Below are 27,826 nucleotides of genomic sequence, written 5' to 3'. Positions count from 1 at the left end.
GGACTGCCTTGGGACCTTCCACTTAGGAGCTCTTACCGCACAGGGGCCTCGAAGGTGGGTGGCAGGATCCCTGAGGCCCGGCCAGGGACTGCCCCAGTACACCTCCATTCATAACCTGCCACCCACAGGGTGGGCCTGGCACCTTCTGTGGCCCCATGAGGGCCCTGGCTGGCTGGAATAACCGCTACTACTGACCGAAGTGGACAAACGAACCCTGAGAGAGTGGGAAAGAAATCCAGAGGGATCCATCAAGCCAGAGAGCAGGGACATAAACCTAGGGACAGCCCCCAACTCCCCAGGTTCAACACTGGACGACAACTCTGTCCGCCGAGGCCTGACCGAGGACCCATGAGGCCTGGCCGTCTGGGGAGCACAGACACATCCCCACACATCTCGAACCACCTGGGGAGTGGCCGCACAGAGGCCTGATCCAGTGGGCGCCCTCCTGCCTGAGGGCAAAGGCCAGCTCTGCCACTACTGCTGCCTCGTCCCAGGCACACAGCCTCATCTCTTTGTCCTCTGGGTCCTTCTTTGTAAAACGAGGGCTGGGGGAGTAACAAGAACTCTCTCGTCTGATGTGACTGCCCTCAAAGGGTCGTAGCAAGGATTAAATGTGTTCATATATATATAAAGCGTCCACCCAGAATCTACCACGGAAGTTTGCTCTAATTGGGAAGTGAGACACAGCACCAAGAACTAGGAGAGGACAGGGGAAAACAATCTCATGGTCAAAGTGGACCACAAGTGGAAGATGGTGGCAATGCCAAATCTAGATTTAAAGAAGTTATAAAGGAGAGCTGGATGCACTGCCAGGACATGCAGGAGGCAGCGCCAAGCACTGGTGTGAGAGTCCCGGATCCCCCCCCAGACCTGGCCCTGTCACTGATTTGTGACCCCTGGACAGTTGCTTTCTTTGTTTGCGTCTTGGCTTAACGTTATAAAATGGGACGATCCTACCTGAATAAGGGGTGAGGGGTGAGCAGCCTTTCAACAGAAAGTGTGGGCTCTTTTTCTACTGCACTCAACATGGGCTGGGAGACCCCCAGGGTCTGGAGAGCAACTCTGAGCTGGGGAGGTGGCCACACTGTGACGACCACTGAAGCTGACATGGTGGTCCTGTGACTCTAGGGGCCCTGCCATGGAGCAGCGGAGTGGGTGCTTTGTCGCGCAGGACGGGACAAAAAGGCAGATTGAACTTGCAGTGGGAGGATGTGCGCATATTGCATGCACGACCTCCCATTTCAGGGGCTCCAGGACGTTCCCTTATCCTTAAGGAAGAGGCGGGCGACTCCACAGGGAAGCGTGGTTGAACAGGTGGTTGTGGGATGAATGCATGCATGCAGGAACGAATGACAGAGGCTTGGGTTTTGCACACCATTACTGGTGGGGGGCGCCCGGATGAAGGATACAGAAGCTGAGACCCAACTTATTCATGACACTCCTCGGCACTGAGCCTCAGGGTTCTCGTCAGTGAGATGGGGACAAAGCATCTCGACAGAGGTCGCAGGATTCTTATTAGGGCAAAGCGTGATGGATGGGAGGTTTGAAAGTATTCTGAAGATCTTGGAATATTGGGGGGGGAAGTGCCCCTGGAAGGAGCTTCCCCAAGGAAGGTAGAAGAACGATGGAAGAGAAATGGCTCCTGGAGGGTCCACGGGAAGATGTCAGGGGACAAAGGCCCTGTCCCAACTACCACAAACAGTGAGAGGGCAGACCGCATCCGGGCCACACCTGCCTCTTCAAACTCCCTCCCCAAACCCCGAGGAAAGGGCAGAAAGGGGACTGCAGCCCCGTGTCCACACCCGGGACGCTCCTGGGGCCCCATGCGATGCGTTCCTTTATTTGGCTTCGGACCTGGAGTTGGCGCTCCAGGAGCCGAATTACACATTCGTGTGAAATAGCCCACGTCGCAGTGACCAAAGTCTCAATGACCATTCCAGGGGAATCTCCCACACGCACTTTTTTTCCCCCTTTTCTTTTTCTTAAAATGGGGAAAATGAAATCATTGACCTGCCACATTTCTTTTGGCTTTCAATTTCAGATCCAATGGGACCATCCCTCTGAAACTTCATTTTATCCCAAAATTTAAAAAAAACCTGAATCACCAGCGCGCTACATCAATTTCTGCTGATCAGGCAGATGCTGTAATCTGCGACCAGATCGCCTCCCATGGCAGATAAGCAGGGAAGCGCAGTGCTTGTCTCTCGGGCAGGCAGGTTCCAGCGTCAGGTGCCTCTGGGGTGTCTGGGCTTGTTGGGCACGTAGATGGGGCCACTGACAGCCACCAGGGTGAGGGAAGGAAGTGCAAACACAGATGAACACAGAGAACAGCTCGTGAAATAAACAGCACCCAACGTGGCCTCTAGCTTTTGAGTCATTCCTTACATCTCTTTGTACAGACACAACAAAGTGACTTTTACCCTTGAATCTGGGAATGAGAGAGGGGAGGCACCAAGTCCTGGGCGGGGAATGGCAGTCTGCATCGGACCGGCTGATGCTGATGGCTGATTGAAATTAGGGCCACATTGCATGTGTGGGGGGCACGTCTGGGAACCGGATAGCAGCCCACGCCCTCTGGCCTTTGCATGTACAGAGCCGCTGTCACTGGGCGACTCAAGATAACCACTGAGCAACAACGATTGGCTTCAGCTGTGCCAAGGATGCCCTAGGACAGTGGTCGGCAAACCGCGGCTCGCGAGCCCCATGCGGCTCATTGGCCCCTTGAGTGTGGCTCTTCCACAAAACACCACTTGCGGGCGCGCACGTACAGTGCGATTAAAACTTCGTGGCCCATGCGCAGAAGTCGGGTTTTCGGCCTGGGCGAGTCTATTTTGAAGAAGTGGCGTTAGAACACTCAAGGGGCCAAAGAGCCGCATGTGGCTCGCGAGCCGCGGTTTGCCGACCACTGCCCTAGGAGGTTCTCCCGCCACGCTGCCCCCCGGCTCCCAGACAGGCCCCTGGCTCCTAGAGCTGCTGCCCCCAGCCCTTCTGCGGCCACCTCTCCTACAGCCAGTGCCCGACTCACAGCCCTCAGGCCCTCAATACCCTGCAAAGTGAGAGTCAGTGGTCTCACCTGGGCTTGCCTGCGGGTTTCCAGACCGTGAAGACCTGGAAGGAAGGGCCAGGCTGCCTCTCTGCAGACTTTGTGACCCTCACTAAGATTTGAGGGAGACAGTTTCTGGATCCAGATAATCAAGGGGGGGAGGGGGGCTCCCTGAAGTAAGACTCCAGAGCCAGGGGCCATTGGAGGTTAAGGGCTCCATTTCTTATTTCAAATCGAGTCGGGTCTACCTGTGGACTGTCCATGTCTCTCCATGTCCTCAAATGCCACCATTACCTCATGGCTCCTAACTGGTGTCCTGCATTCCCACCTCTGGGTCTTCTAGTTCTCTGTCTGACACCCCCCTTCTCACCCCCTGCTAGCCCTCCCCCCCTTACAGGTATAAGGAGCTCCTTCTCCAGAATGCCCATTCCTCAGACCGCCTGCTTTTCTGTTTTGGCCCTTCCTACCTCTCTCCTCCGAGCTGCTGGGTGACTGGGAACAGCTCATCAGATCCCTCTCGGCCTCGGTTTCCCCATCTGTAGCAACAGCACCTACCCCATATGGCTGTTGTGAGAGTTAAATGAGCTGCTGGGCAGCGCCTGGCCCAGTGCTAAGGACGTGTCCCTTGCCACTGTCCTGGGTAACGTTCCGTCACGGCTCCTCAAGTCCCAGATAGGCGAGGCTTCCCTATGGGGGTGCCCAGGACCCAGCACGGCCTGGCACCCAGCAGGCACCCAGCGTTTGTTGAAATGATGACCCTGAAGCTCTCAAGGCCAGTGGTGTTATCACAGGCAGACCCTCTCCATCAACACCGTTCCCAGGACTGCCTGTTCGCTTTCCCATCAACACTGTTCGCTGCCTGCCTGCTCCTCCGCGCAAGCCCAGCTGCAGAGGAACCTTGAAAGGACTGCCAGGAGCTCAACTGTGACCCCAGGGGCTGCAAGGCCGTCCAGTCTCTGCCCCACAGGGGTCCCACAGGGGTCCCACAGGGGCCCCACATGACAGGCACCTCCCTAGATGCCAGTCTCCAGACCTGAGGCTAGAGGCAGGCCAGGGCGATCCTCAGCTTGGTCAGGGCAAAGCCACCGGTCTGGGGCGTTGGCATCCCCTGGGGAGGGGCCGGGCCCTGGGCGGAAGGGGAGTCTGCTCCGTGAAGAGTGAGCAGCCGCAGGGCTCCCCCGGCTGAGGGCATCCATGTCAGACCTTCCCTCCTTAGGCAAACTTTGTTCTAACCTTAAGCCAGACCCCTCATGGGCAAAACCTGTCCTCCAGGGATCCCTGTGACTGACGGGTCTGGACTGGAGAGGGTGGTGGGGGCAGCGGGGACCCCATAGAGGTCCCCAACCACGTGGCCGGCTCAGCGCTGGCCCACGCCTCGGGGTTACCACAGCATTGGGCGCGGGTGCGGGGTGCGAACAGGGTGGAAAGAAGTCCCAACGACTAGAGCCCGCCCGCTGCCCGGGGCATTGGGAGTTCCCGTTCCCGGCCGGCCGCGCGCCCTGGGAACTCCGCGCACCCGGGGCAGGTGAGGGAGACGCTGGCGGGTCGAAGGCCAAAGGGGCTCAGCAGCCGCCAGAGTGGCGGTGCTGTGGGGCCTGGAGGCTGCCACCCTCCTCCAGCGAGGTGGCTCCCCCACCCCCACCCTGGCTGCCCCAACCAACTCAGGGCCCCAGTTTGGGCTCCGAGCCAGGGCCGGGGCAAAAGCGACTCCGCACCCGGCGCAGAAGAGCCGCAGAGCCGCGCCTGAGCGAGGGGCGCCGCGCTGCGCGGGCGGGGGTGGCGGGGGATCCCCGCTCTGGATCCGCGGATCGCAGACTCTGTGTGCCGGCAGCCACGCCCCACGTGCGCGGGTGGGCGTCCCGCACGCACCGCGAGCCCCGCGGGGCCCGGCGCTCCCCGCGCTGCCCTCCCCGGGCGCGGCGCAGGTGCGCGGCCCTCCCGCCGGTCGCGGCGCCCGCACTCACCGTGCCCTCGGACTGCAGGTAGCCGGCCTCCTCGATGGCGCAGATGTTGATGATGTGGACGCTGCGGTCCTCGGCCGGGATCGTGGAGTACTTCTCATTGACCCTCATCTCGGCTGTCTGTGCGCCGGGACCGCCGGGCGGCGCGCCCTCCCCGTCCACGGCCCCGGCGGCCTCTGAAAGCGGACACGGCAGCGTTCGCGGCGGGCGCGCTCGCTCGCAGGGGGCCGGGCCTCCCGCTCCGCCCGCCGCCCTCGGCGCCAGCAGCTCCGCGCCCCGTGCGCCCACCCGGCCGGCCGCGCCCGCCCCACCCTTGCTGTCTTTTCCTTAAAGAAAGATATAAGCGCTCCTCGCCCGCTCAGGGCAGGGGCGGCGGCCGCTGGTCAGATTTTCCATAGAAACTTAAACACAGGAAGAAAGTATTGCGTTCCTGCGGCCCCTCCAAGTTTTATTTTTATCCGGAGAAAGTGCCCCTTGGATTTTTTTTTTTTTGAGGGTGGCCAAGGTTTTATATTTGGGAGGAAACTCCCGGCGCCCCCACCTTGAATGAAAGTCTCCAGGAGTCGCACTTCTGGGCCGGGTGGCCTCGCAGGAGAGAGACGCTTCTCAGAGTGAAGTCAGGAATGTGCTCTCTGCCTCTTCCCCCTCCACTCTCTGGCGGACTCCTGCTTGTCACTCAGTCTCACCTCCTCCGGGGAGCCTCCTCTGCTTTGTGCAGACCCGCCCTCCCCAGGCCCTGGCTCCGTGCATTTCTCCCCCAGGGTAAACATCTCTCTGGAATCCCCCTACTGTTACCCGCAGCTCCCATTCATGGAATGCTTAGTATTCTGCGACCAGGCACTCAGGCACCAGCAGAGGCCCTTCCACAGCCCATCGCATTTAGCGCGCACAGCCTGGTCCTCATTTTGCAGAAGGGGATGGGGGGCTTGAAGGCCCAGGAAGGGGAGTGGAGTTCATGCCTAGTAGTCTCCACTCCTTGCATGACCCTCTACTGACTCCCTGAGGGGGGCGAGGGGGGGGGGGAAAGGGGGACAGTGACTTTGATTGTTCTCCTCCCAGGACCCACAGGCACCTGGCATGCAGTAGGTGCTCCTCAGGACAGCTTTTTAATCCTCTACCCTTGCACGTCTCCAGGGGTAGCCACACCCAGGTTTAGTTCCCAGGGGCCACACTGGCAACCCAGCCCAGGGAGAACTGTCTCCCTTCCTCTGCCTCTCCACATCCTGTCAGATCGCCAACGTATGCGCCAATGCCACCTCCTCTAGGAAGCTGTCCTGGATTGCCCCTTGCGCAAGCACAGACCCAAGAACCTGTACCTCAACTACGGCACTTCCTTTCTTTACTCCATTTCACTTTACAAGGGTTCGTACAGTTGTTCACTCAACTGCTTGATGCATGGCCACGGAGGAACACTCAGGGCCTGCAGAAGTGGTTATAAAGCTGCCCTCCAAGGTCATTATGTCCATAGCATGCCACGGTTCCAAGGGTGGATTCTGGAACCGGACAGGACGGGGTGGGGGAGATGGGGTGAGTCTGGTTCCAGGGTTGGCACTTTCCAGCTCGATGACCTTGGGTGAGCCTCCTTCACCCCCCAGAGGCTCCGTCTTCTCCTGTGAGCCTCCGGGGTACGCAAAGCTTCAGCTCAGTGCCAGGCGCTGGGGGAGGCTGGGGGTCCGTCGGCATTGTCACCGCCTCCCCTTCCCACCCATCCCTCTCAGTTAGGCTCAGGTTTGTGAGCTTCTTGAACTTGGAGAGGTGCAGGGAGGGAGGTTATTTTGCCCTTGGGCCGGCCTTGCCAGCGGGTGCTAAGTGGCCCTAAAGGACCCTTTGTCTGCACCTTGGACAGGGATAACAGGTTTGGAGAAGTGCATGAGGCTGGCCAAGTCCCCGCCGGAAACAGCCCTCCACGGTTTCTGCCTCGCCAGGGAGACCTCACTCCTAAAAGTTCACGTTTTTAAAAGCTGGGAAGAATAATACACACACACACACACACACACACACACACACACACACGCGGTTATGTAACTTAAGTTCTCTTATCCTTGTTAGTAAACAACCAAGATTGTGTAACCCTAATGTCATCGTTCTAAATTTATTTCCAAGTACAAAGGGTCCCGCAGAAGTCTACGAGGTGTAATTTGTGAAAAAGAGTAAATTTGTGATTCCTCAATTCTGGGGACATTGGGCATTCCCAGAGTTTGGGAAGTGACACTTGACTTCTGACCGGAGAGGAGGCTGAGCCCTCTTGGGGGCCGCAGAATGGGGGGACAACCTCTTAGGCACGGCAGCTCCCTACTTCCTCCGGGCACAGTGCCCCCTATGGCCCTCTTGTGTCTGTGACTTAGGCCTTAGCCAGATGTTCCAGATGTCTGCTTGCTGCGGAGCGTCCTTTCTTGGCCACATCCCTGTAGATGCCCTTGCCCTGCCCCCCTCCCCAGTCTTCCCAGGTGGACAGTGTGGAAATGCTTCCACACGCTGCGGGGAGAGGCAGGTGCAGAGCTGGTGAGTGGACGGCCAGCAAGGACATCAGTGGCCTGGGGGTTCTTGGATCACGGGATGCCAAGGACCAACAAAAAGTAAAAATAGGGAGGGGCAACGGGATTCTCTACGTGGAGACATCTTCCGAGTCAGAGAACTTTAAAGGGCCCTTCCCCCGGCGGTGATTTCGGCTGGCTCAGTGGGCCACCTCCTTGGGATTCTGTCTCTACTCTGGGTTGCTAAATTGCTTACAAACAGGCCCTCTAGATAAACGGTTGCACTTCCTGCTTTTTGACTCGGTGGTTCTGAGGATTAAAAACCCAAGGGGACAGAGTTCACCAGCAGGGTTAATTCCCGGCTCAGGAATTAGGAAAAAGCGACCTCATTAGCCCACACGGTACATTTGATGACGGGAAGGTCTAGGCGTCACAGCTCAGCCTGGTCTGTCACCCTGTTGCCCTTTCGTGTCACCCATCATCAGGTGCTTATGTCTTTGCTGACATAAAAAAACACACCAAAAAACACTTTTGTTGATTTCAGAGCAAGGAAGCGAGAGGGAGAGAGATAGAAACATCCATGATGAGAGAGAACCATTGATCGGCTGCCTCCTGCACGCCCCCTTCTAGGGATCGAACCCGCAACCCGCGCCATGTGCCCTTGACCGGAATCAAACCCGAGATCCTTCAGTCTGCAGGCCGGTGCTCTATCCACTGAGCCAAACCAGCCAGGGCATTTTGCTGACATTTTAATAGCAGGAGTCCAGGCACAAAGTGACAAGGGACACAGGAGAAGGCCGAGTGGGCATCGGGGGAGGTAGCGGTGCAGAGGGCACCCTTCCAACCGTGTTTTATTTCCACATCAGTGCCCCCTCCTTGGCTGCCCACGAGAAAAGGCACCCTGCTCTCTGCCTAGCAACGTACGCCTGAGTCTGAGCACTCACCGTCCGCAACTTAGTGGAAAGGCGACTGCCAAGCTCTGCATGCGATCAGGCCCTCTGACTCACCGGGCCGTGGTGGCCAGGGGTTCTTGCACGGGGCTCTCTCTCTTCTAACATGGTGATGGGGGGCGGGTGGCTTCTCCACCTCGGGCACCGTGGACCTGTGGGCAACACCTCCCTCTCCCAGTGTGACAACCCCAAATGTCTCCACACATTGTTACTTGTCTCCTGGGGGCCATGGCTCCCATCTGCAGGGAAGATTTTTTTGGGGGGCCTGATCTTATCACCCCACATTTCTCAGATGAGAACATGGAGGCCTGGAGAGGTGGTTTACATCGCAGCCCAGAGGCAGGGCGCATTCCACGAATTCAACACTCTCACCACTCTCACCGAGGGAATGAGAGAGCTCTGAGGTGGCAGGTGTGGTTTCTCCCCACAAAATACACAGTCACCCCTGGGGCTGCCCCCCAGCTGGCTGGCTGGCCAGGGGCTGGTGCTGGGCAGCGGAGGCTGCTCTCCTGGGTCCTAGCCACCCCTGCCCAGGGCAGCTGCCCACTGCAGGTCTCCGTCCTCAGAGGTGCTAAATAAATGCCGTTTGACTCACAGACAGCGGGTGGGGAAGGAGCATGGAAGAAGTGAGCAGCTCATGACTCAGGGCTATTGTGAGCGCCAACGGCCACCGGCCACCCGGCCCACTCCCGGCTGGCTCTGTGCCCCTTTAGAGTCTCCGGTGGGGGTCGCCCAACAGGTAGAGGACCTAAGGCCCTAAAAGGGACTTGGGGTGTAATTATCCCGGGAAAGACGTGCCTGGGGAAGTTATAACGGAGAGATGGTGGGCGGGAGACGGGGCCACTGTCATTTCCTTCCCTCCATGAGGTCAGAATCCCCAGCAGAGGCCTGCGCGCTGCAGCTGGCCGGGCAGACTCCGCGGGCATGGAAACCGCCGGCCCCACAGTCTGGAGCGCGGCCAAGGCGTGAAGCTCTGTCTGGGGGATTTCCCCCCACAGAATCCATGGCTGTTGTTTCCATCCCGGGGCTCTCAGAGGCCTGCCTTCTGAGAACAATTCCTAAGGACTCTAAAAACATGCCCGGGTGGGTCAGAGCCCGCCAGCTCAGACCCGCCGCCTCCACCCGGAAGCCTTTCTGGTCCAGCTCACTCGCATTACTCATGTCAGTTCCGCTGGCCCCGCTCCCGGCTCCGTCCGGACGCTCCGTCCGTTTCTGCCCCATCACTTCACGTCGGCTGCGTTATTCCGCACTCTTCACTCCTCGCCCTCCTGCCACACCTCCTGTGAGTGCTCACTTATTGAACGGGCAGTGGTACTGTGCCCGCTGCGGTCGTGCTAAGCTCTCTGCAAACCCTACCTCGTTCTTAGGTCCTTAGGGTGATCACCACTGTCTGCAAGTGGCTTCCCACAGATGCCCCACCCTGCCACCCCACGGGGGTCCTTTGGTTGGTGATGTGGGGGGAAGTCCAGACTGAGTCTCCAACAGACCCCTCTGCCCAGAGCGGCGGGAGTTGCGGCACTGATCCCCATGAGGATGGCCGCTTCTCCTAAGCAACCCCATCCATCCTGGGGACAGGGGACAGCCCCCCTGCAGCAGAACAAGGCCCGGCCAGCACTGGACCCCTGCCCGGCAGGTCACGGTAACTCCAGGGCACGGCCCGCATGGCCCGCATGGCCCGCTGGCTCCAGGCTTTCAAAGGGAAAGCCGCGTTTGGGGGTTGAAAGAATGAAAGAACTTCAGCTGCCCTCAAGGCCCTGAGGACAAGGGACTTCACACAGAGGCATCTGCTCCCTCTGAGCTTAACCCTGCTGGCCTTCTTCCAAGGAGTGCTGTCCCCCAGGTCCATGGAGCCTCTGACAGATAGACCTGGAGCCTCTGACAGATACGGCCCACATCCTCCGGGCTGAAGGCCCCTTGAGGCCTCAGGCTCCGAACCAGGAAGGAATTTGGACCCTGACCTACTGAGAGTGTGTGTCCGTGCCTGATGGCCCTTGCACCCTCCATGTGTGTGTGTGTGCATGTGTGTGTGTGTGTGCGCGCACGTGTGAGCACACCGCACCTGCATTATTGCTTCCCTGGGCTCAGTGGCCATGTGCAGCCCTTAATTTCCCTAGGGACCCATGTCCAGGGAGGCCGGGCCCTGGTGTCATAGGCACTGGCTACACTGATGTCAGGCACTGCTACAGGCACTGGCTGGTACCCTCTTGGACCAGGGTGGCCACACCCAGCTTCCCCAAAGATCCAGCAAAGCGAGAGTCCCCTGGACAGACGAGGCGTGGGTGTCTCCATGGGAAGATGCCAACACTTTCCTGGGAGGCCCTGGGCCTGGGGTAAAAGATCTTCCGGCTTCTTGAGGGACCACGCGTGGCCTCTCCTTGGACACCGCGGCCTTCGTCTAGTTGTGTCTTCATGTGTGTGTGACTCGGTGCCAGCTTCCGGTCCGTGTCAGGGCCTCCGCTAGGTCCAGGCTCGCCATCCGGAGCCGAGCTGCGGGCGGCAAGCTTCTCCCGGGGTTGCACTGTGTCCTGTGTTCCCAGGGCCAGCTCCCCTCTTGCCCCCCGGGCACCCAGTCCGAGCAGTGGCCTGATGCTTGCAGGACGCACGAATGAGCCAATGAGCCGGGGGCCTTGCCAGCAAGTCACCGGACCTTCTGACCCAATGCTGGGTCAGAACCTTGAACCTCACCCAGGTGTCACACTCCCGTCCTCATCCTCCCGAGGGGACCTCCCGTGGGCCTGCGGAGGGACTCCCAGACCCTGCAGCATGGCATTGCCCAGCAGGGATGTGACGTGAGCCACGCAGGTAATCTGAGATGTTCCTGTAGCCACTTTATAGAGTAAAAAAAACCATCAGGTGGAGTTAATAGAGTATTTTATGTAGCCTAATATATATAAATATGATCTTTATAGCCTATAATCAGGATAAAAATTGTTAATGGGGATTTGAGAGTCTTTTTTCCCTGATGAGTATTTGGAATCCAGTGTGGATTGTTCACTAACAGCACATCCCAGTTCAGACCAGGTCTCAAAGGCACGTATGGTCGGGGATGACAGACAGGCCGGCGTGGCCGCAGCGCCTTTTGTTATCACCAAAGCACAACCATGGGGCGGCTTACTTTTCTGCTGCATATTTTGCTGTGTTTTCTGAGATTTGAACACAGATTAGTTTATCATCAGGAATAGAGGGAATGTTATTAAAAACACTGACTCACCGTGTACCCTGCGGACTTACATCGGACCCTTTTGTGGTTTAAGGAAAAATGGCCGATTCATTGGAGTTCTATGGGCACAGCACCACATGGAGAGAAAACCACCTTTGCCTAAAGGCCCATTGGAGGCACATTCATAAGACATTTGGGCCGAATAGTGTTCAATTCCCAAACGCATCTGATTACACAGCTGGTCACACAGGCTCTTCGTGGAGGAGGTGAGCAAGCTTTCCACTTCGGGACCCTTGAGGGTGCCCCCGAGGGCCCTCCGGGCTGTGTTTGCAGCAGCATCGGTGTCTGCCTCACCACATGCACACCACGCACACACCACACATACCAAGTGCACAGCACGCACACACCCCACGCAGGGGGAGGCTGTCGGACACAATGCGCCAAGCGCACGGGGCAGGGTGTCTGACCGAGCCGCCTCCCCGAGGACTCCTGGACACTGGGGTCAGGCCACGCTCAAGCGGGTGTGGCCCTGAGAAGGAGGCATCTCAGGCTCCTGCCCCCCACTATTCTGAAAGCACCATGTTGGCTGGTTGGGGGGGGGGTCCATTCATTCATTCACCCATGATCTATCCACTCATTCATCAACTCATTTATTGAGTCACTCAGGGACTGCTCACCAGGCCATCATTCCTTCGCTACCCCATTCACTCCCTCACACATTCCCTCACGCCTTCATGGGCTCGTGCACTCGCTCACTCACTCACTCACTCACTCACCCATCCTTCATTCTTTCACACACTCATCCGCTCATTCTCCTACCACCTCCCCCATCCTCAAACCCCTCCCCAGCTCTGGGTCTCTCCGGAGACTCTTCCACCTACTGCCTAACTCCCTCTCTTGCTGCGTCTGCCCCCTTCAATGGCAGCTCCAGGCTGTTTTGTCCTGATGTGATGGCTCTGGAAGTGAGCCTTCGGGACCCAGGAAAAGGCACAGAATTGGGCCAGGTATGCAACAGCGCACTTTCCTCTTTAAGAAGCAAACCATTTGGAGGAGAAAGGGAGGAGCCTCTGTCTTTGCAGAAGGCATCAATGACCGACAATGCATCACCTCTGCCCTGCCAACCCCTTTGCTTATGCAGACAGAACCCAACGGCCTGTGTCCTGTGGAGTCAGTGAGGACGTACACACACGGTCAGGCCAGCATCGTGCTAAGCTCTCTGCAAACCCTACCTTGTCCTTAGGTCCTTAGGGTGATCACCACTGTCTGCAAGTGGCTTCCCACAGATGTCCCACCCTGCCACCCCACGGGGGTCCTTTGGCTGGTGATGTGGGGGGAAGTCCAGACTGAGTCTCCAACAGACCCCTCTACCCAGAGCGGCGGGAGTTGCGGCACTGATCCCCATGAGGATGGCCGCTTCTCCTAAGCAACCCCACCCATCCTGGGGACAGGGGACAGCCCCCCTGCAGCAGAACACGGCCCGGCCAGCACTGGGCCCCTGCCCGGCAGGTCACGGTAACTCCGGGGCACGGCCCGCATGGCCCGCATGGCCCGCTGGCTCCAGGCTTTCAAAGGGAAAGCCGCGTTTGGGGGTTGAAAGAATGAAAGAACTTCAGCTGCCCTCAAGGCCCTGAGGACAAGGGACTTCACACAGAGGCATCTGCTCCCTCTGAGCTTAACCCTGCTGGCCTTCTTCCAAGGAGTGCTGTCCCCCAGGTCCATGGAGCCTCTGACAGATAGACCTGGAGCCTCTGACAGATACGGCCCACATCCTCCGGGCTGAAGGCCCCTTGAGGCCTCAGGCTCCGAACCAGGAAGGAATTTGGACCCTGACCTACTGAGAGTGTGTGTCCGTGCCTGACGGCCCTTGCACCCTCCATGTGTGTGCATGCGTGTGTGTGCATGTGTGTGTGTGTGTGTGTGCGCGCGCACGTGTGAGCGCACCGCACCTGCATTATCGCTTCCCTGGGTTCAGTGGCCATGTGCAGCCCTTAATTTCCCTAGAGACCCATGTCCAGGGAGGCCGGGCCCTGGTGTCATAGGCACTGGCTACACTGATGTCAGGCACTGCTACAGGCACTGGCTGGCACCCTCTTGCACCAGGGTGGCCGCACCCAGCTTCCCCAAAGATCCAGCAAAGCGAGAGCCCCCTGGACAGACGAGGCGTGGGTGTCTCCATGGGAAGATGCCAACACTTTCCTGGGAGACCCTGGGCCTGGGGTAAAAGATCTTCCGGCTTCTTGAGGGACCACGCGTGGCCTCTCCTTGGACACTGCAGCCTTCGTCTAGTTGTGTCTTCATGTGTGTGTGACTCAGTGCCAGCTTCCGGTCCGTGTCAGGGCCTCCGCTAGGTCCAGGCTCGCCATCCGGAGCCGAGCTGTGGGCGGCAAGCTTCTCCCGGGGTTGCACTGTGTCCTGTGTTCCCCGGGCCGGCCCCCCAGGCACCCAGTCCAAGCAGTGGCCTGATGCTTGCGGGACGCACGAATGAGCCAATGAGCCGGGGGCCTCGCCAGCAAGTCACCGGACCTCCTGACCCAATGCTGGGTCAGAACCTTGAACCTCACCCAGGTGTCACACTCCCGTCCTCATCCTCCCGAGGGGACCTCCCGTGGGCCCGCGGAGGGACTCCCGGAACCTGCAGCATGGCATTGCCCAGCAGGGATGTGACGTGAGCCACGCAGGTAATCTGAGATGTTCCTGTAGCCACTTTATAGAGTAAAAACTGTCAGGTGGAATGAATAGAGTATTTTATGTAGCCTAATATATATAAATATGATCTTTATAGCCTATAATCAGGATAAAAATTGTAAATGGGGATTTGAGAGTCTTTTTCCCCTGATGAGTCTTTGGAACCCGGTGTGGATTGTTCACTAACAGCACATCCCAGTTCAGACCAGGTCTCACAGGCACGTATGGTCGGGGATGACAGACAGGCCGGCGTGGCCGCAGCGCCTTTTGTTATCACCAAAGCACAACCATGGGGCGGCTTTCTTTTCTGCTGCATATTTTGCTGTGTTTTCTGAGATTTGAACACAGATTAGTTTATCATCAGGAATAGAGGGAATGTTATTAAAAACACTGACTCACCGTGTACCCTGCGGACTTACATCGGACCCTTTTGTGGTTTAAGGAAAAATGGCCGATTCATTGGAGTTCTATGGGCTCAGCACCACATGGAGAGAAAACCACCTTTGCCTAAAGGCCCATTGGAGGCACATTCATAAAACATCTGGGCCGAATAGTGTTCAATTCCAAAACGCATCTGATTACACAGCTGGTCACACAGGCTCTTCGTGGAGGAGGTGAGCAAGCTTTCCACTTCGGGACCCTTGAGGGTGCCCCCGAGGGCCCTCCGGGCTGTGTTTGCAGCAGCATCGGTGTCTGCCTCACCACATGCACACCTCATGCACACACCACACATACCAAGTGCACAGCACGCACACACCCCACGCAGGGGGAGGCTGTCGGACACAATGCGCCAAGTGCACGGGGCAGGGTGTCTGACCGAGCCGCCTCCCCGAGGACTCCTGGACACTGGGGTCAGGCCACGCTCAAGCGGGTGTGGCCCTGAGAAGGAGGCATCTCAGGCTCCTGCCCCCCACTATTCTGAAAGCACCATGTTGGCTGGTTGCGGGGGCGGGGGGTCCATTCATTCATTCACCCATGATTTATCCACTCCTTCATCAACTCATTTATTGAGTCACTCAGGGACTGCTCACCAGGCCATCATTCCTTCGCTACCCCATTCACTCCTCACACATTCCCTCACGCCTTCATGGGATCGTGCACTCGCTCCCTCACTCACTCACCCATCCTTCATTCTCTCACACACTCATCCGCTCATTCTCCTACCACCTGCCCCATCCTCAAACCCCTCCCCAGCTCTGGGTCTCTCCGGAGACTCTGTCCCCTTCCACCTACTGCCTAACTCCGTATCTTGCTGCGTCTGCCCCCTTCAATGGCAGCTCCAGGCTGTTTTTGTCCTGATGTGATGGCTCTGGAAGTGAGCCTTCGGGACCCAGGAAAAGGCACAGAATTGGGCCAGGTATGCAACAGCGCACTTTCCTCTTTAAGAAGCAAACCATTTGGAGGAGGAAGGGAGGAACCTCTGTCTTTGCAGAAGGCATTGGTGACCGACAATGCATCACCTCAGCCCTGCCAACCCCTTTGCTTGTGCAGACAGAACCCAAAGGCCTGTGTCCTGTGGAGTCAGTGAGGACGTACACACACGGTCAGGCCAGCATCGTGCTAAGCTCTCTGCAAACCCTACCTCGTTCTTAGGTCCTTAGGGTGATCACCACTGTCTGCAAGTGGCTTCCCACAGATGTCCCACCCTGCCACCCCACGGGGGTCCTTTGGCTGGTGATGTGGGGGGAAGTCCAGACTGAGTCTCCAACAGACCCCTCTGCCCAGAGCGGCGGGAGTTGCGGCACTGATCCCCATGAGGATGGCCGCTTCTCCTAAGCAACCCCACCCATCCTGGGGACAGGGCACAGCCCCCCTGCAGCAGAACAAGGCCCGGCCAGCACTGGACCCCCTGCCAGGCAGGTCACGGTAACTCCGGGGCACGGCCCGCATGGCCCGCATGGCCCGCTGGCTCCAGGCTTTCAAAGGGAAAGCCGCGTTTGGGGGTTGAAAGAATGAAAGAACTTCAGCTGCCCTCAAGGCCCTGAGGACAAGGGACTTCACACAGAGGCATCTGCTCCCTCTGAGCTTAACCCTGCTGGCCTTCTTCCAAGGAGTGCTGTCCCCCAGGTCCATGGAGCCTCTGACAGATAGACCTGGAGCCTCTGACAGATACGGCCCACATCCTCCGGGCTGAAGGCCCCTTGAGGCCTCAGGCTCCGAACCAGGAAGGAATTTGGACCCTGACCTACTGAGAGTGTGTGTCCGTGCCTGACGGCCCTTGCGCCCTCCATGTGTGTGCATGCGTGTGAGTGCATGTGTGTGTGTATGTGTGTGCGCACGTGTGAGCGCACTGCACCTGCATTATCGCTTCCCTGGGCTCAGTGGCCATGTGCAGCCCTTAATTTCCCTAGAGACCCATGTCCAGGGAGGCCGGGCCCTGGTGTCATAGGCACTGGCTGGCACCCTCTTGCACCAGGGTGGCCGCACCCAGCTTCCCCAAAGATCCAGCAAAGCGAGAGCCCCCTGGACAGACGAGGCGTGGGTGTCTCCATGGGAAGACACCAACACTTTCCTGGGAGACCCTGGGCCTGGGGTAAAAGATCTTCCGGCTTCTTGAGGGACCACGCGTGGCCTCTCCTTGGACACCGCGGCCTTCGTCTAGTTGTGTCTTCGTGTGTGTGACTCAGTGCCAGCTTCCGGTCCGTGTCAGGGCCTCCGCTAGGTCCAGGCTCGCCATCCGGAGCCGAGCTGCGAGCAGCAAGCTGCTCTGGGGGTTGCATTGTGTCCTGTGTTCCCCGGGCCGGCCCCCCAGGCACCCAGTCCGAGCAGTGGCCTGATGCTTGTGGGACGCACGAAAGAGCCAATGAGCCGGGGGCCTCGCCAGCAAGTCACCGGACCTCCTGACCCAATGCAGGGTCAGAACCTTGAACCTCACCCAGGTGTCACACTCCCGTCCTCATCCTCCCGAGGGGACCTCCCGTGGGCCCGCGGAGGGACTCCCGGACCCTGCAGCATGGCATTGCCCAGCAGGGATGTGACGTGAGCCACGCAGGTAATCTGAGATGTTCCTGTAGCCACTTTATAGAGTAAAAACTGTCAGGTGGAGTTAATAGAGTATTTTATGTAGCCTAATAATAAAAATATGATCTTTATAGCCCATAATCAGGATGAAAATTATAAATGGGGATTTGAGAGTCTTTTTTCCCTGATGAGTATTTGGAATCCGGTGTGGATTGTTCACTAACAGCACATCCTAGTTCAGACCAGGTCTCAAAGGCACGTATGGTCGGGGATGACAGACAGGCTGGCGTGGCCGCAGCGCCTTTTGTTATCACCAAAGCACAACCATGGGGCGGCTTTCTTTTCTGCTGCATATTTTGCTGTGTTTTCTGAGATTTGAACACAGATTAGTTTATCATCAGGAATAGAGGGAATGTTATTAAAAACACTGACTCACCGTGTACCCTGCGGACTTACATCGGACCCTTTTGTGGTTTAAGGAAAAATGGCCGATTCATTGGAGTTCTATGGGCACAGCACCACACGGAGAGAAAACCACCTTTGCCTAAAGGCCCATTGGAGGCACATTCATAAGATATTTGGGCTGAATAGTGTTCAATTCCCAAACGCATCTGATTACACAGCTGGTCACACAGGCTCTTCGTGGAGGAGGTGAGCAAGCTTTCCACTTCGGGACCCTTGAGGGTGCCCCCGAGGGCCCTCCGGGCTGTGTTTGCAGCAGCATCGGTGTCTGCCTCGCCACATGCACACCATGCACACACCACACATACCAAGTGCACACCACGCACACACCCCACGCAGGGGGAGGCTGTCGGACACAATGCGCCAAGCGCACGGGGCAGGGTGTCTGACCGAGCCGCCTCCCCGAGGACTCCTGGACACTGGGGTCAGGCCACGCTCAAGCGGGTGTGGCCCTGAGAAGGAGGCATCTCAGGCTCCTGCCCCCCACTATTCTGAAAGCACCATGTTGGCTGGTTGGGGGGAGGGGTCCATTCATTCATTCACCCATGATTTATCCACTCCTTCATCAACTCATTTATTGAGTCACTCAGGGACTGCTCACCAGGCCATCATTCCTTCGCTACCCCATTCACTCCCTCACACATTCCCTCACGCCTTCATGGGATCGTGCACTCGCTCCCTCACTCACTCACTCACTCACTCACTCACTCACCCATCCTTCATTCTCTCACACACTCATCTGCTCATTCTCCTACCACCTCCCCCATCCTCAAACCCCTCCACAGCTCTGGGTCTCTACAGAGACTCTTCCACCTACTGCCTAACTCCGTATCTTGCTGCGTCTGCCTCCTCCTATGGCAGATCCAGGCTGTTTTGTCCTGATGTGATGGCTCTGGAAGTGAGCCTTCGGGACCCAGGAAAAGGCACAGAATTGGGCCAGGTATGCAACAGCGCACTTTCCTCTTTAAGAAGCAAACCATTTGGAGGAGGAAGGGAGGAGCCTCTGTCTTTGCAGAAGGCATCAATGACCGACAATGCATCACCTCAGCCCTGCCAACCCCTTTGCTTGTGCAGACAGAACCCAAAGGCCTGTGTCCTGTGGAGTCAGTGAGGACGTACACACACGGTCAGGCCAGCATCGTGCTAAGCTCTCTGCAAACCCTACCTCGTTCTTAGGTCCTTACGGTGATCACCACTGTCTGCAAGTGGCTTCCCACAGATGCCCCACCCTGCCACCCCACGGGGGTCCTTTGGCTGGTGATGTGGGGGGAAGTCCAGACTGAGTCTCCAACAGACCCCTCTGCCCAGAGCGGCGGGAGTTGCGGCACTGATCCCCATGAGGATGGCCGCTTCTCCTAAGAAACCCCACCCATCCTGGGGACAGGGGACAGCCCCCCTGCAGCAGAACAAGGCCCGGCCAGCACTGGACCCCTGCCCGGCAGGTCACGGTAACTCCGGGGCACGGCCCGCACGGCCCGCATGGCCCGCTGGCTCCAGGCTTTCAAAGGGAAAGCCGCGTTTGGGGGTTGAAATAATGAAAGAACTTCAGCTGCCCTCAAGGCCCTGAGGACAAGGGACTTCACACAGAGGCATCTGCTCCCTCTGAGCTTAACCCTGCTGGCCTTCTTCCAAGGAGTGCTGTCCCCCAGGTCCATGGAGCCTCTGACAGATAGACCTGGAGCCTCTGACAGACACGGCCCACATCCTCCGGGCTGAAGGCCCCTTGAGGCCTCAGGCTCCGAACCAGGAAGGAATTTGGACCCTGACCTACTGAGAGTGTGTGTCCGTGCCTGACGGCCCTTGCACACATACACACTCACACACACGCACACACACGCACACACACACACACCGGCACACCCATAAAGGGTTAAAAATGGACCCAATGTGGGACCTTCTTGCTCACATGTGTGTAATTATTGGTCCCGAAGTCCATCCAGAAGCTCGCCCTGGTGGCTACAGCTGGTCCCTGTGGTCACCCAGATCTGTGAGGGCCCCTGGCCACCGTCCTGGCGCCCCGCCTCTGCGCCCAGCTGGTCGCTTCCCAGAGGTGCTTGGGAGGCGCTCCCGCTGCTTGTGCGGGAGCCTGCAGGCCTGACGTCAGACTTTCTGGAAAACCACACAGCTCCATTTCCCCCTGCCCTTGCACCCGCCCTCCCCTAAGCGGCAAGAGAATGGGGAGGAACTGCTTATGGTTTGATTCCACGGTTTGATCCTCAGCATGAGCACCTTGAGACTTTCTTAGAAAGTTTCTCATGTTTCTCCTTCCCGCCTGCCTGGACCAACATCGCCCCAGACCCTCCTCCCTTTGCAGAACAACGCGGCTCCTTCCGGCCACCTTGCGGGAGAGAATGCCCGTCCGCCCCAGCCTTTGTCGGGGAGCACGGCGGAAAACGAGGGGAAAAGAGACTGATCGTGCCCAGAGGTGGACGGGGCCCGTGTGAGCAGATCATGGGAACTGTTTGTAAGGCAAAGCGTACAGGGGAGACGTCCTCCCACCCAGGGGGACAGACGGGCCAGCCCAGTCCTTGGAGCTGGCCAGGTCTCTGCAGAGCCGGCGACATTTAGGAACAGGTTTCCGGGAGGAGACAGGTGGCAGCCTTCCCTTCCTGCTGCTCCAGGTCACAGCCCACAGCGTGTTTATCTTGGGGACCAAACAAAGGGGACTGTTTCCCCTTAAATGACCGCTGGGACCTCTGGGATCCCCTCCCCACGGAGCAGGCATTTGCTGAGGGCCTCGCAGGAGTTAATTTTCCCCCTCCGGTCCCCTGGTCCCCTGATCAAGTATCGCCTTTCTAGCGAGCTTTCCTGGCCCTCGCTCCTGGCCCCTCCTTTCTTTCAAAGCACTTGTTACCTGACCTTTATTTTGTCTCTGCCCTGGGAACGCAGGGACCTTTGTCTGTCTCCCTCTCCCCGTGTCCCTGGCGCCAGCAGAGCCCCGCATGCCGCAGGTTGCAGAGAATTTGTCAGATGCACAGCTGAGTGAAAAACGTGCACTTGGCCAGCACGCACGGATTCTAGCGCCACGCGGAGCACAGACACGCCAAGCTGATGGGGCCTCGGGAAGCAGTGCCGCGCAGGCCACGGTGCGGCTGCCACCAAGGCCCGTGGACGAGCCCTGGTCAGCCTCCTCTCGCTGGGCCCTGGCCCAGGGAGAGAGCAGGGCTGGGCTCTCCAGGCAGGAGGCTGTCCCCCGCCCCCCGCCGGGGATTGTGCATACCCACTGTGTGCAGCTGTGAGACCCACTGTGTGCAGCCACTGAGCTGTGAGCCTCAGACACCAAGGGAGAGGCAGACCTGCCTGCACAGGAGTCACGGAAAACCCAGGGCTCCGGCAGTGTGGAAGGGCCTGAGAAAGAAAGGCCGCGGGAGGTTCCGGAAGGTTCTCCAGGGGGCGTGGCTTCATAGCTGAGCCCTAAAGGATCACCAGGAACCAGGAAGATAAAGAGGAGGGGATGGCTGCTCCAAGAAGGGGGAAGGCCTGGAGGCCAGGGCACCCAGGGCCTGGAGGAGGCGCAGGTGGAGGCGGTGGAGGGTGAGAGAGGGTGGGCCAGGGGGAGAGCGGCTGGGAGGGGCCCCGGGTGCCGCCGTCACACAGTGCCACTGCGGCACTGCCATCCGTGACATCACTGACACAGCGGAAGGGTATGATGGCTGCACGGGACCAGGAGTGACCAACGTGGGCAGTGCCTGGACGCCAGCAGCAACCTGCCTCCCACGCTGTCACACGGCCTTTCCTTGCTTCTGGGCCCCTTGGCGTGTTGTCCGTGAGGGTGGCAGGCATTTCCCCCTGAGCTAACAGCGTTCGGGGCCCAGGGCTGACTGGGTCTCTATGCAGTTGGCACTCCTCCTGCCATGTGCCCGGGGGCTTGGGGGGACCTCTGGTCTGCTGGGCAGTGGATGTCACAGTGACAGGCCGGCTTGCACCCCTGCACCTCTGCACCTGGGGGCATTTTATTTATTTTTAAAGATATTTTTATTGATTTCAGAGAGGAAGGGAGAGGGAGAGAGAGATAGAAACAGCAGGGATGAGAGAGACCCCCTGATTGGCTGCCTCTTGCATGCCCCCCGCTGGGGATCGAGCCCACAACCCGGGCATGTGCCCTGAACTGGAATCGAACCATGACCTCCTGGTTCATAGGTCAATGCTCAACCACTGAGCCATGCCAGCCAGGCCCTGAGGGCATTTTAAACTCCTTGGGAGAGAAGTCTTCTCTGTGCCATTACCAGGGGAAAGTCAAGGTCGGCTGTCCTGGCCCCTGCCCCTTCCAGTCACCAAGGAGGGGAAGATGCAACCTGCCTTTGGCGCTGACACAGCAGCTGCTCTATAGATGGATGTGGAAGAGACTGTCCCAGAGGACTTTAACCTTTTGCACTCGGATGTTGAGTGTGACTCGACACGGTTAGCATTAGAATAAAGGAATCGAGAAAAAAGCAAGCGAGTGCAAAGGGTTAAGTTCTATCTATTGGAATAGAACCTTCCAGAGAACCCACTATGTAGGATCTGCGACCCCTGTTTCCTCATTGGTCCCAATTATAGACAGGCTGTTGGGATGCATGGGTCCCACATGTAACACAGGGGTCACCACTGAGAAGCTCAGCATCTGGCCGTCTGCTTGTCAAAGCATAACTAGAGGCCCGGTGCACAAATTTGTGCACTTTCCCAGTCCGGGAGCCCTAGGGGGATGTCTGACTTAGGGAGTGGGCCTAAGCCGGCAGTTGGACATCCTTAGTGCTGCCATGGAAGTAGGAGAGGCTCCTGCCACCGCCGCTGTGCTCCTCAGCCATGAGCCCGGCTTCTGGCTGAGTGGCGCTCCCCCTGTGGGAGCGCACTGACTATCAGGGAGCAGCTCCTGAGTTGAGCATGTGCCCCTGGTGGTCAGTGCACGTCATAGCAACCGGTCATTCTGCCATTCAGTCGATTTGCATATTAGCCTTTTATTATATAGGATTACCCCAGAGGCAGAGGGGGCTGAACAGGAGAATAGGCACCTGGGCCAGCGCCTCCTGCACCGGGCCTTTCAGCCACTCATTCGTTCAGACAGTGGACATTCATCATTCATTCATTCACTGAGCACCTCTGAGTGCCAGGCACAGAACAGGCACTGAGACCTGGAGAGAAAACTGGGGACAGGTCCCTGTTCCCACGGGGCTTACCTTCCGTGGGGGAGGCAGACGAAGAACAAACAGGTAAACAGGAATATCAGAGGCCATGACTGCTACGGGGTGTGTGTGTGTGTGTGTGTGTGTGTGTGTGTGTGTGTGTGATACAGGACAGCGGGCTATGGATGTGGGGTGGGGCCCAGGATGTGCATCTTAGCCAAGGGCCCCGGGTGCCTGATCTGGCACAACCCCTGTCCACGTGCAGAGCCTCCTCTAATGACCAATGATCCCAAGAGATCCCAACCCCTGTGACAGAGACCTCACTGCCGGGGGGTGGGGGGGAGGAAGGGGTGGCAGCTGGTTGTCCCCGGGCAGCTCTGCTCGTCTCCAAGGGAATCTGTTTTACAAAATCGGCCCTGCTTCTATGCTCCACACAGAATGACTCAAGAAGTAAAACATCGAAGATTTAGAGTCCACAAAATCTTAGCTCTTGGCACCTCCTCCCCGCTCAGCCAAGCAGCCCCAGCTCTCCGTCCTTGGTGATGCCACAAATCACTCTCACCCATTTTTAAAGCCCTTTGCTCCAAAACACGGACAGTATGCAAACCAAGCGAGATTTTGGGGTTAGCAACTTGTGTGTGTGAGTGCCTGGGCTCGGAGAGGCCCTCCAAGATCAGCCTCCCCCTCCATCCTTCACCCGCCCAGTAACCGCCTCAATGTCGGTACTGTGGCCCTCAGCTTTTCATGACACAGAGAACAAATATCCTGGGAAAAGGCAAGCTATTGATCAAATTCTTACTAAGGTGTAAGTGGTTTCCTTCTCCCAGATTATTTGGTAGGTAAACAAGGCAACCAGCATCAGGCCCACGGACATCGGAGATGGGGAAGTGGAGAAAGGGAAAGAACGTCCCGCAGATATGGGAAAGGAAGAAGGAAGCGGTTTAGGGGAAGGGGGACAAGGAAAACCTTTATTTCCTGCTGGTTTGGCCCGGACTTCCCAGTGACTTGACTTTGGAGGCCAACACAACCCGAGTGAGGGGTTGCAGGGGGAGGGGGGGGGGGCGCGGGGTGTGTGTCAGCATCTGGCTGATCCCTGGGGGCAATTTTAAAGCTCACCCCCAGTCCAGGGTGTCCATCTGAAAAACCCAGAGCAAAAATAGGGCCAAGGACACAGGAGAAAAATGGTGAAGAGCAGCCGAGGGCCACGCAGAGACTGGGAAAGCGGTGTCTCAGATAAGCATCTGGGCTTTGGAGAGGTTTTCCTTGTCACCCGTGGGCTTTGGAGAGGTTTTCCTTGTCACCCAGACGACCGGCTGGGGTGGGGGTGAAGGTGAGGCACGGGCTCCTCCCAATAGACGGGTCCTGAGTGCGAGAGCGGAGGCTGAGGGTCACGTGCTCCAGCTCGGCGGGCACCGGCTGCGAGACCCCCACCCCGGGCCCAGACCTACGCCCGTGGCTGGACCTCCCGCGCATGCTATGGCAGCCCGGACGGCAGCAGGAAGTACCCGCCGGTATTTCACATCCTTCCCTCTATAAGCCACGAACACGCACAAGAACCCTCTCCCCCGCACCCATCCCAAGACACCTGCGCGCTGGGACAGTGGCGCCGACGGGCTGCACCCACCGCGCCCTCCAGTCCACTCCAAGGCGTGGAGACCTCTTTCCAGAAGAAGAAGAAAGAGGAATCAAAGAAGGGGGAGGGAAGAAGAAAGAACTGAGAGAACGAGGGAAATAAAGACAGCGAGATTCAGAGAAAGAGAAAAGAGCTGGGGCGCGGAGAAAAGACGGGCGAGACGCCCCCGGGGCTGGTTCGGGACCCTCAGTGTCATATCGTGGAACTGGTGATGACCTGATTTTGATTTATCCGAAAATGACAGAAAGAGGGGGAGGAAAAGACTTGATAGGACTGGGTCGTGTTTCTCCAGAACAATGGGGTTCTGAGGGCTGGGCGGGTGGGGCGCGGGTGCCGGTTCTTCAGACTCACAGAGGCGCTCAGGTGAGCGGCACCATCCTTATCACGCGTAAGCAGACACCGCCAAAACGGTGGGCGAGACGCCTGGGGACGGCTGGGTTTCCCCGCCCAGGGTAACGCCTGCGTGGTAAGACTGGCATTAACACACAGTTAGTCTTATCTTTCAGAAAGGCAGGGGTCCCTCAGCTAAAATGCCCGCTTTTGCTGTAAGGCCACTGGCCGGCAGGCCACAGTGGAGTTGGGCTTGTTCTGGTGGGAGCAGGGGTTCTCAAACTTTTTAAACAGGGGGCCAGTTCACTGTCCCTCAGACAGTTGGAGGGCCGGGCTATAGTTTTAAAAAAAAAACAACCATGAACAAATTCCTATGCACACTGCACATATCTTATTTTGAAGTAAAAAAAACAAAACGGCAAAAACACCCGCATGTGGCCCGCGGGCCGTAGTTTGAGGACGCCTGGACTAGGGGATCTGGGCCCAGGAGCTGGGCTCGCTTTCCTAATGACTGCTCCTGCCTCTCAGCTAGGGACCTGCCTCGTTCAGGCACATATGAGAACAGGCTTGCACACAGGTGACTGCAGTACCTCCTGCCCCTCAGGCAGGGACCTGCCTCGTTCAGGCACACAGGAGGACAGGCTTACACACGGGTGACCGCGGTGCCGCGGGACCAGTAACCCCTCAGGGAGACAGGCAGGGGTTGAGCTCATATTTCTGTGGAAGCGCCCAGGAGGGGACACTGGACAAGACCCCAGAGAGGAGGTAACTTCTGGAACCTCCGCCCGCCTCGCTCCACCTGCCCTTTCAGAACACGCCGCACCTGCCGCGTTATTCTCAACGGTTCTGCTTGTGCCTGGCGGGCGAGATTCAGCTCATTAGGAAAATGTCTTTAGGGTCTTCTAGAAGTCGGGCCCAGGGGAAGGTTCCCTGGAACACACACCCACCTTTTACAAACGTTTGCAAATGCCTGTCAGGGATGTGATACCTACACATAGCAAAAGGCTCGTGTCCTGATTCCATCCCTATATTTGGGGCCCATTGCATCATCTATATTAGAAAGAAAGGCACTTAATTCTCTGTTCTCTGAGTACCTGTGGCTGTGTCCCAGTGGTTCACCTCACACGAGGTCTATGTAGTACACGGCCCAGGTATTAGACCCACTTTGCAGAGGATGAACCCTCAGGCCCTGACAGTTACGGTGGCTTACTCAAGGTCATGCAGTTAGAAGCAGCAGAGGTAGGGACCCTCCCCTACCTGAGATCCCCAGAGCCAACCTTCCCTCTGCTGTTGGTCTGAAGTTCCAACTCTCACAGCCATGCCCTGTGTCCACCCCTCCGAGGCATGCACGAGCCTGCAGGAGGCAGCTGGTAAGACCCATAACCGAAGCTCTGCTTCCAGCCGCAACAGAATAGCGACTGTGTAAGGTGCTCTTTCTGTTAAGAACAACTATAGAAGCTGCAGAAAAACAACAGAAAAACCTAGGCGTGGGAAGGGCTTGGAGGACAGCCAGGGCAGGTAGGACTCAAGGGCTAAGATCCCAGAGAGAAAGGAACCACAGAAATATGAGCTCCACATTCTGCTCAATGGATTTCGGCAGTCTCTCGATGCTAGGGAAGCAAGACTTAGAGGTGAGGATCCAGCAAGGAGGTGGGGGTCCTGGTGAGTCCACCAGCTTTAAATGCAGAACCCGAAAGCTACATGTCAGAAAGAGACCAGGGCTCCCCAAATCCTGAAGTCTAGACTCAAATCATCTCCATACCTGACAGAAGCAAGCTGATCCGTCCGTAGTCTGTAGCCTGCCAAAGAAACCAACGTCCTCTCGGGGGAAAGCAAACGTCATCCAGATTCCCACCCTCCACCCCCATTTTTCATACACGATATCCAAGAGTCAGTGAAAAATTACCAGGAGTGCCGGGAAGGAGGGTCAAACAATGAAAAACCATCAAAACAAACAACAGTAGAAACGGACCGACAGCAGATCCAGATATTGGAGGTTATTGGACACATACGTTCATACATAGAAGGAAATAAATGACAAGATAATTTCACCAGAGAACGGAAGCCTACAAATAATATTGAATGGAAATTCTAAAGTAAAAAATGAGAATTCAGAAGATGGGTAGAAGAGCAGATTAGCGTGGAGGAGATCAGTAAACTGGAACATAGTTCAGTAGAAAATATTCTATTTGAAGCACAGAGAGAAAAATAAAAGTACATAAAACAGAAAAGATTGAGGCATACAATTTTGAATATGCATAACGTATGTGCTGTGGGAGTTCCAGAGAAAGGGGAGAGAGAAAAAGGTCAGAAGCAATATTTGAAAAGAGTCTGAACAAGAATTGTCCAAAACTGGTGAAATATACCAGGGTGCATTTAATTCTGGCTATGAGGAGCTCTGTAAATTCAAGTGGACATATACAAAGAAAACCACAGGTAGGAACACTACAATGAAACTGGTGAAAATGAAAGACAAGGAAAAAGAATCTTAAAAGCAATGGGGGCGGGGGGGGGGGGGAGGCATACACTATTTTCAAAAGATCAACCATCATTCCACAGAAACAATGGAAGCTAAAGACAACAGAATGGCCTATTTAACTTTCTGAAAGAAAACAATGGCCAATTTAGGATTCTATACCTAAGAGAAAGTATTTTTCAAAAGTGAAAGGGCAACTATGTAGGCAAATCCAAATGACTATTGATTATTTAATAATAATAATACCTTGTGGAGGTTAAAATATACCAAAAGTGAGTGGCAAAAGCACTATTTTAAGACATACTCTGAAAAGCCAGGGATGCATTTGAATAGAATAATAAAGGAATGTATAACTAACTAGACAATAGAAGAGAAATTGGAATAAAAACATTTGGTTAATGGAAAAGAAGTTAAGAATGTCCAAAACACAAATGAGACAAATAGAGACAAAGAGTAAGATGGTGGGTATAAACCCAGCTATATAAAAATAATTACATTAAATATAAATGGGCTAAATACTCCAATTAAATGACAGGTATCAGACTAGATTTTTTAAAAACTTCAACTTTATACTATTTACAGAAGACAC

General features: G+C 56.8%; 1 protein-coding gene across 4 annotated transcripts in view; it reads right to left on the bottom strand.

Annotated features, from left to right (window-relative positions):
• ANO1 (anoctamin 1) overlaps positions 1-27,826 on the bottom strand; it is a 147,552-nt gene that overhangs the window by 65,212 nt on the left and 54,514 nt on the right. For 3 of the 4 annotated variants that reach the window (XM_079788877.1, XM_079788879.1, XM_079788878.1), the window contains exon 2: positions 5,008-5,180. In XM_079788877.1, coding sequence (XP_079645003.1) covers positions 5,008-5,180 — 173 coding nt within the window. Of the gene's footprint in view, positions 1-5,007; positions 5,181-5,545; positions 5,689-27,826 lie in introns of those variants that run through there. The other variant, XM_079788880.1, reaches the window with a different exon arrangement.

The sequence above is a fragment of the Cnephaeus nilssonii genome, assembly GCF_951640355.1.
Source record: "Cnephaeus nilssonii genome assembly, chromosome: 13".
NCBI lineage: Eukaryota > Metazoa > Chordata > Mammalia > Chiroptera > Vespertilionidae > Cnephaeus > Cnephaeus nilssonii.
The sequence above is the reverse complement of the archived record's forward strand: the minus strand, read 5'-3'. Positions and strand labels throughout refer to the sequence as shown.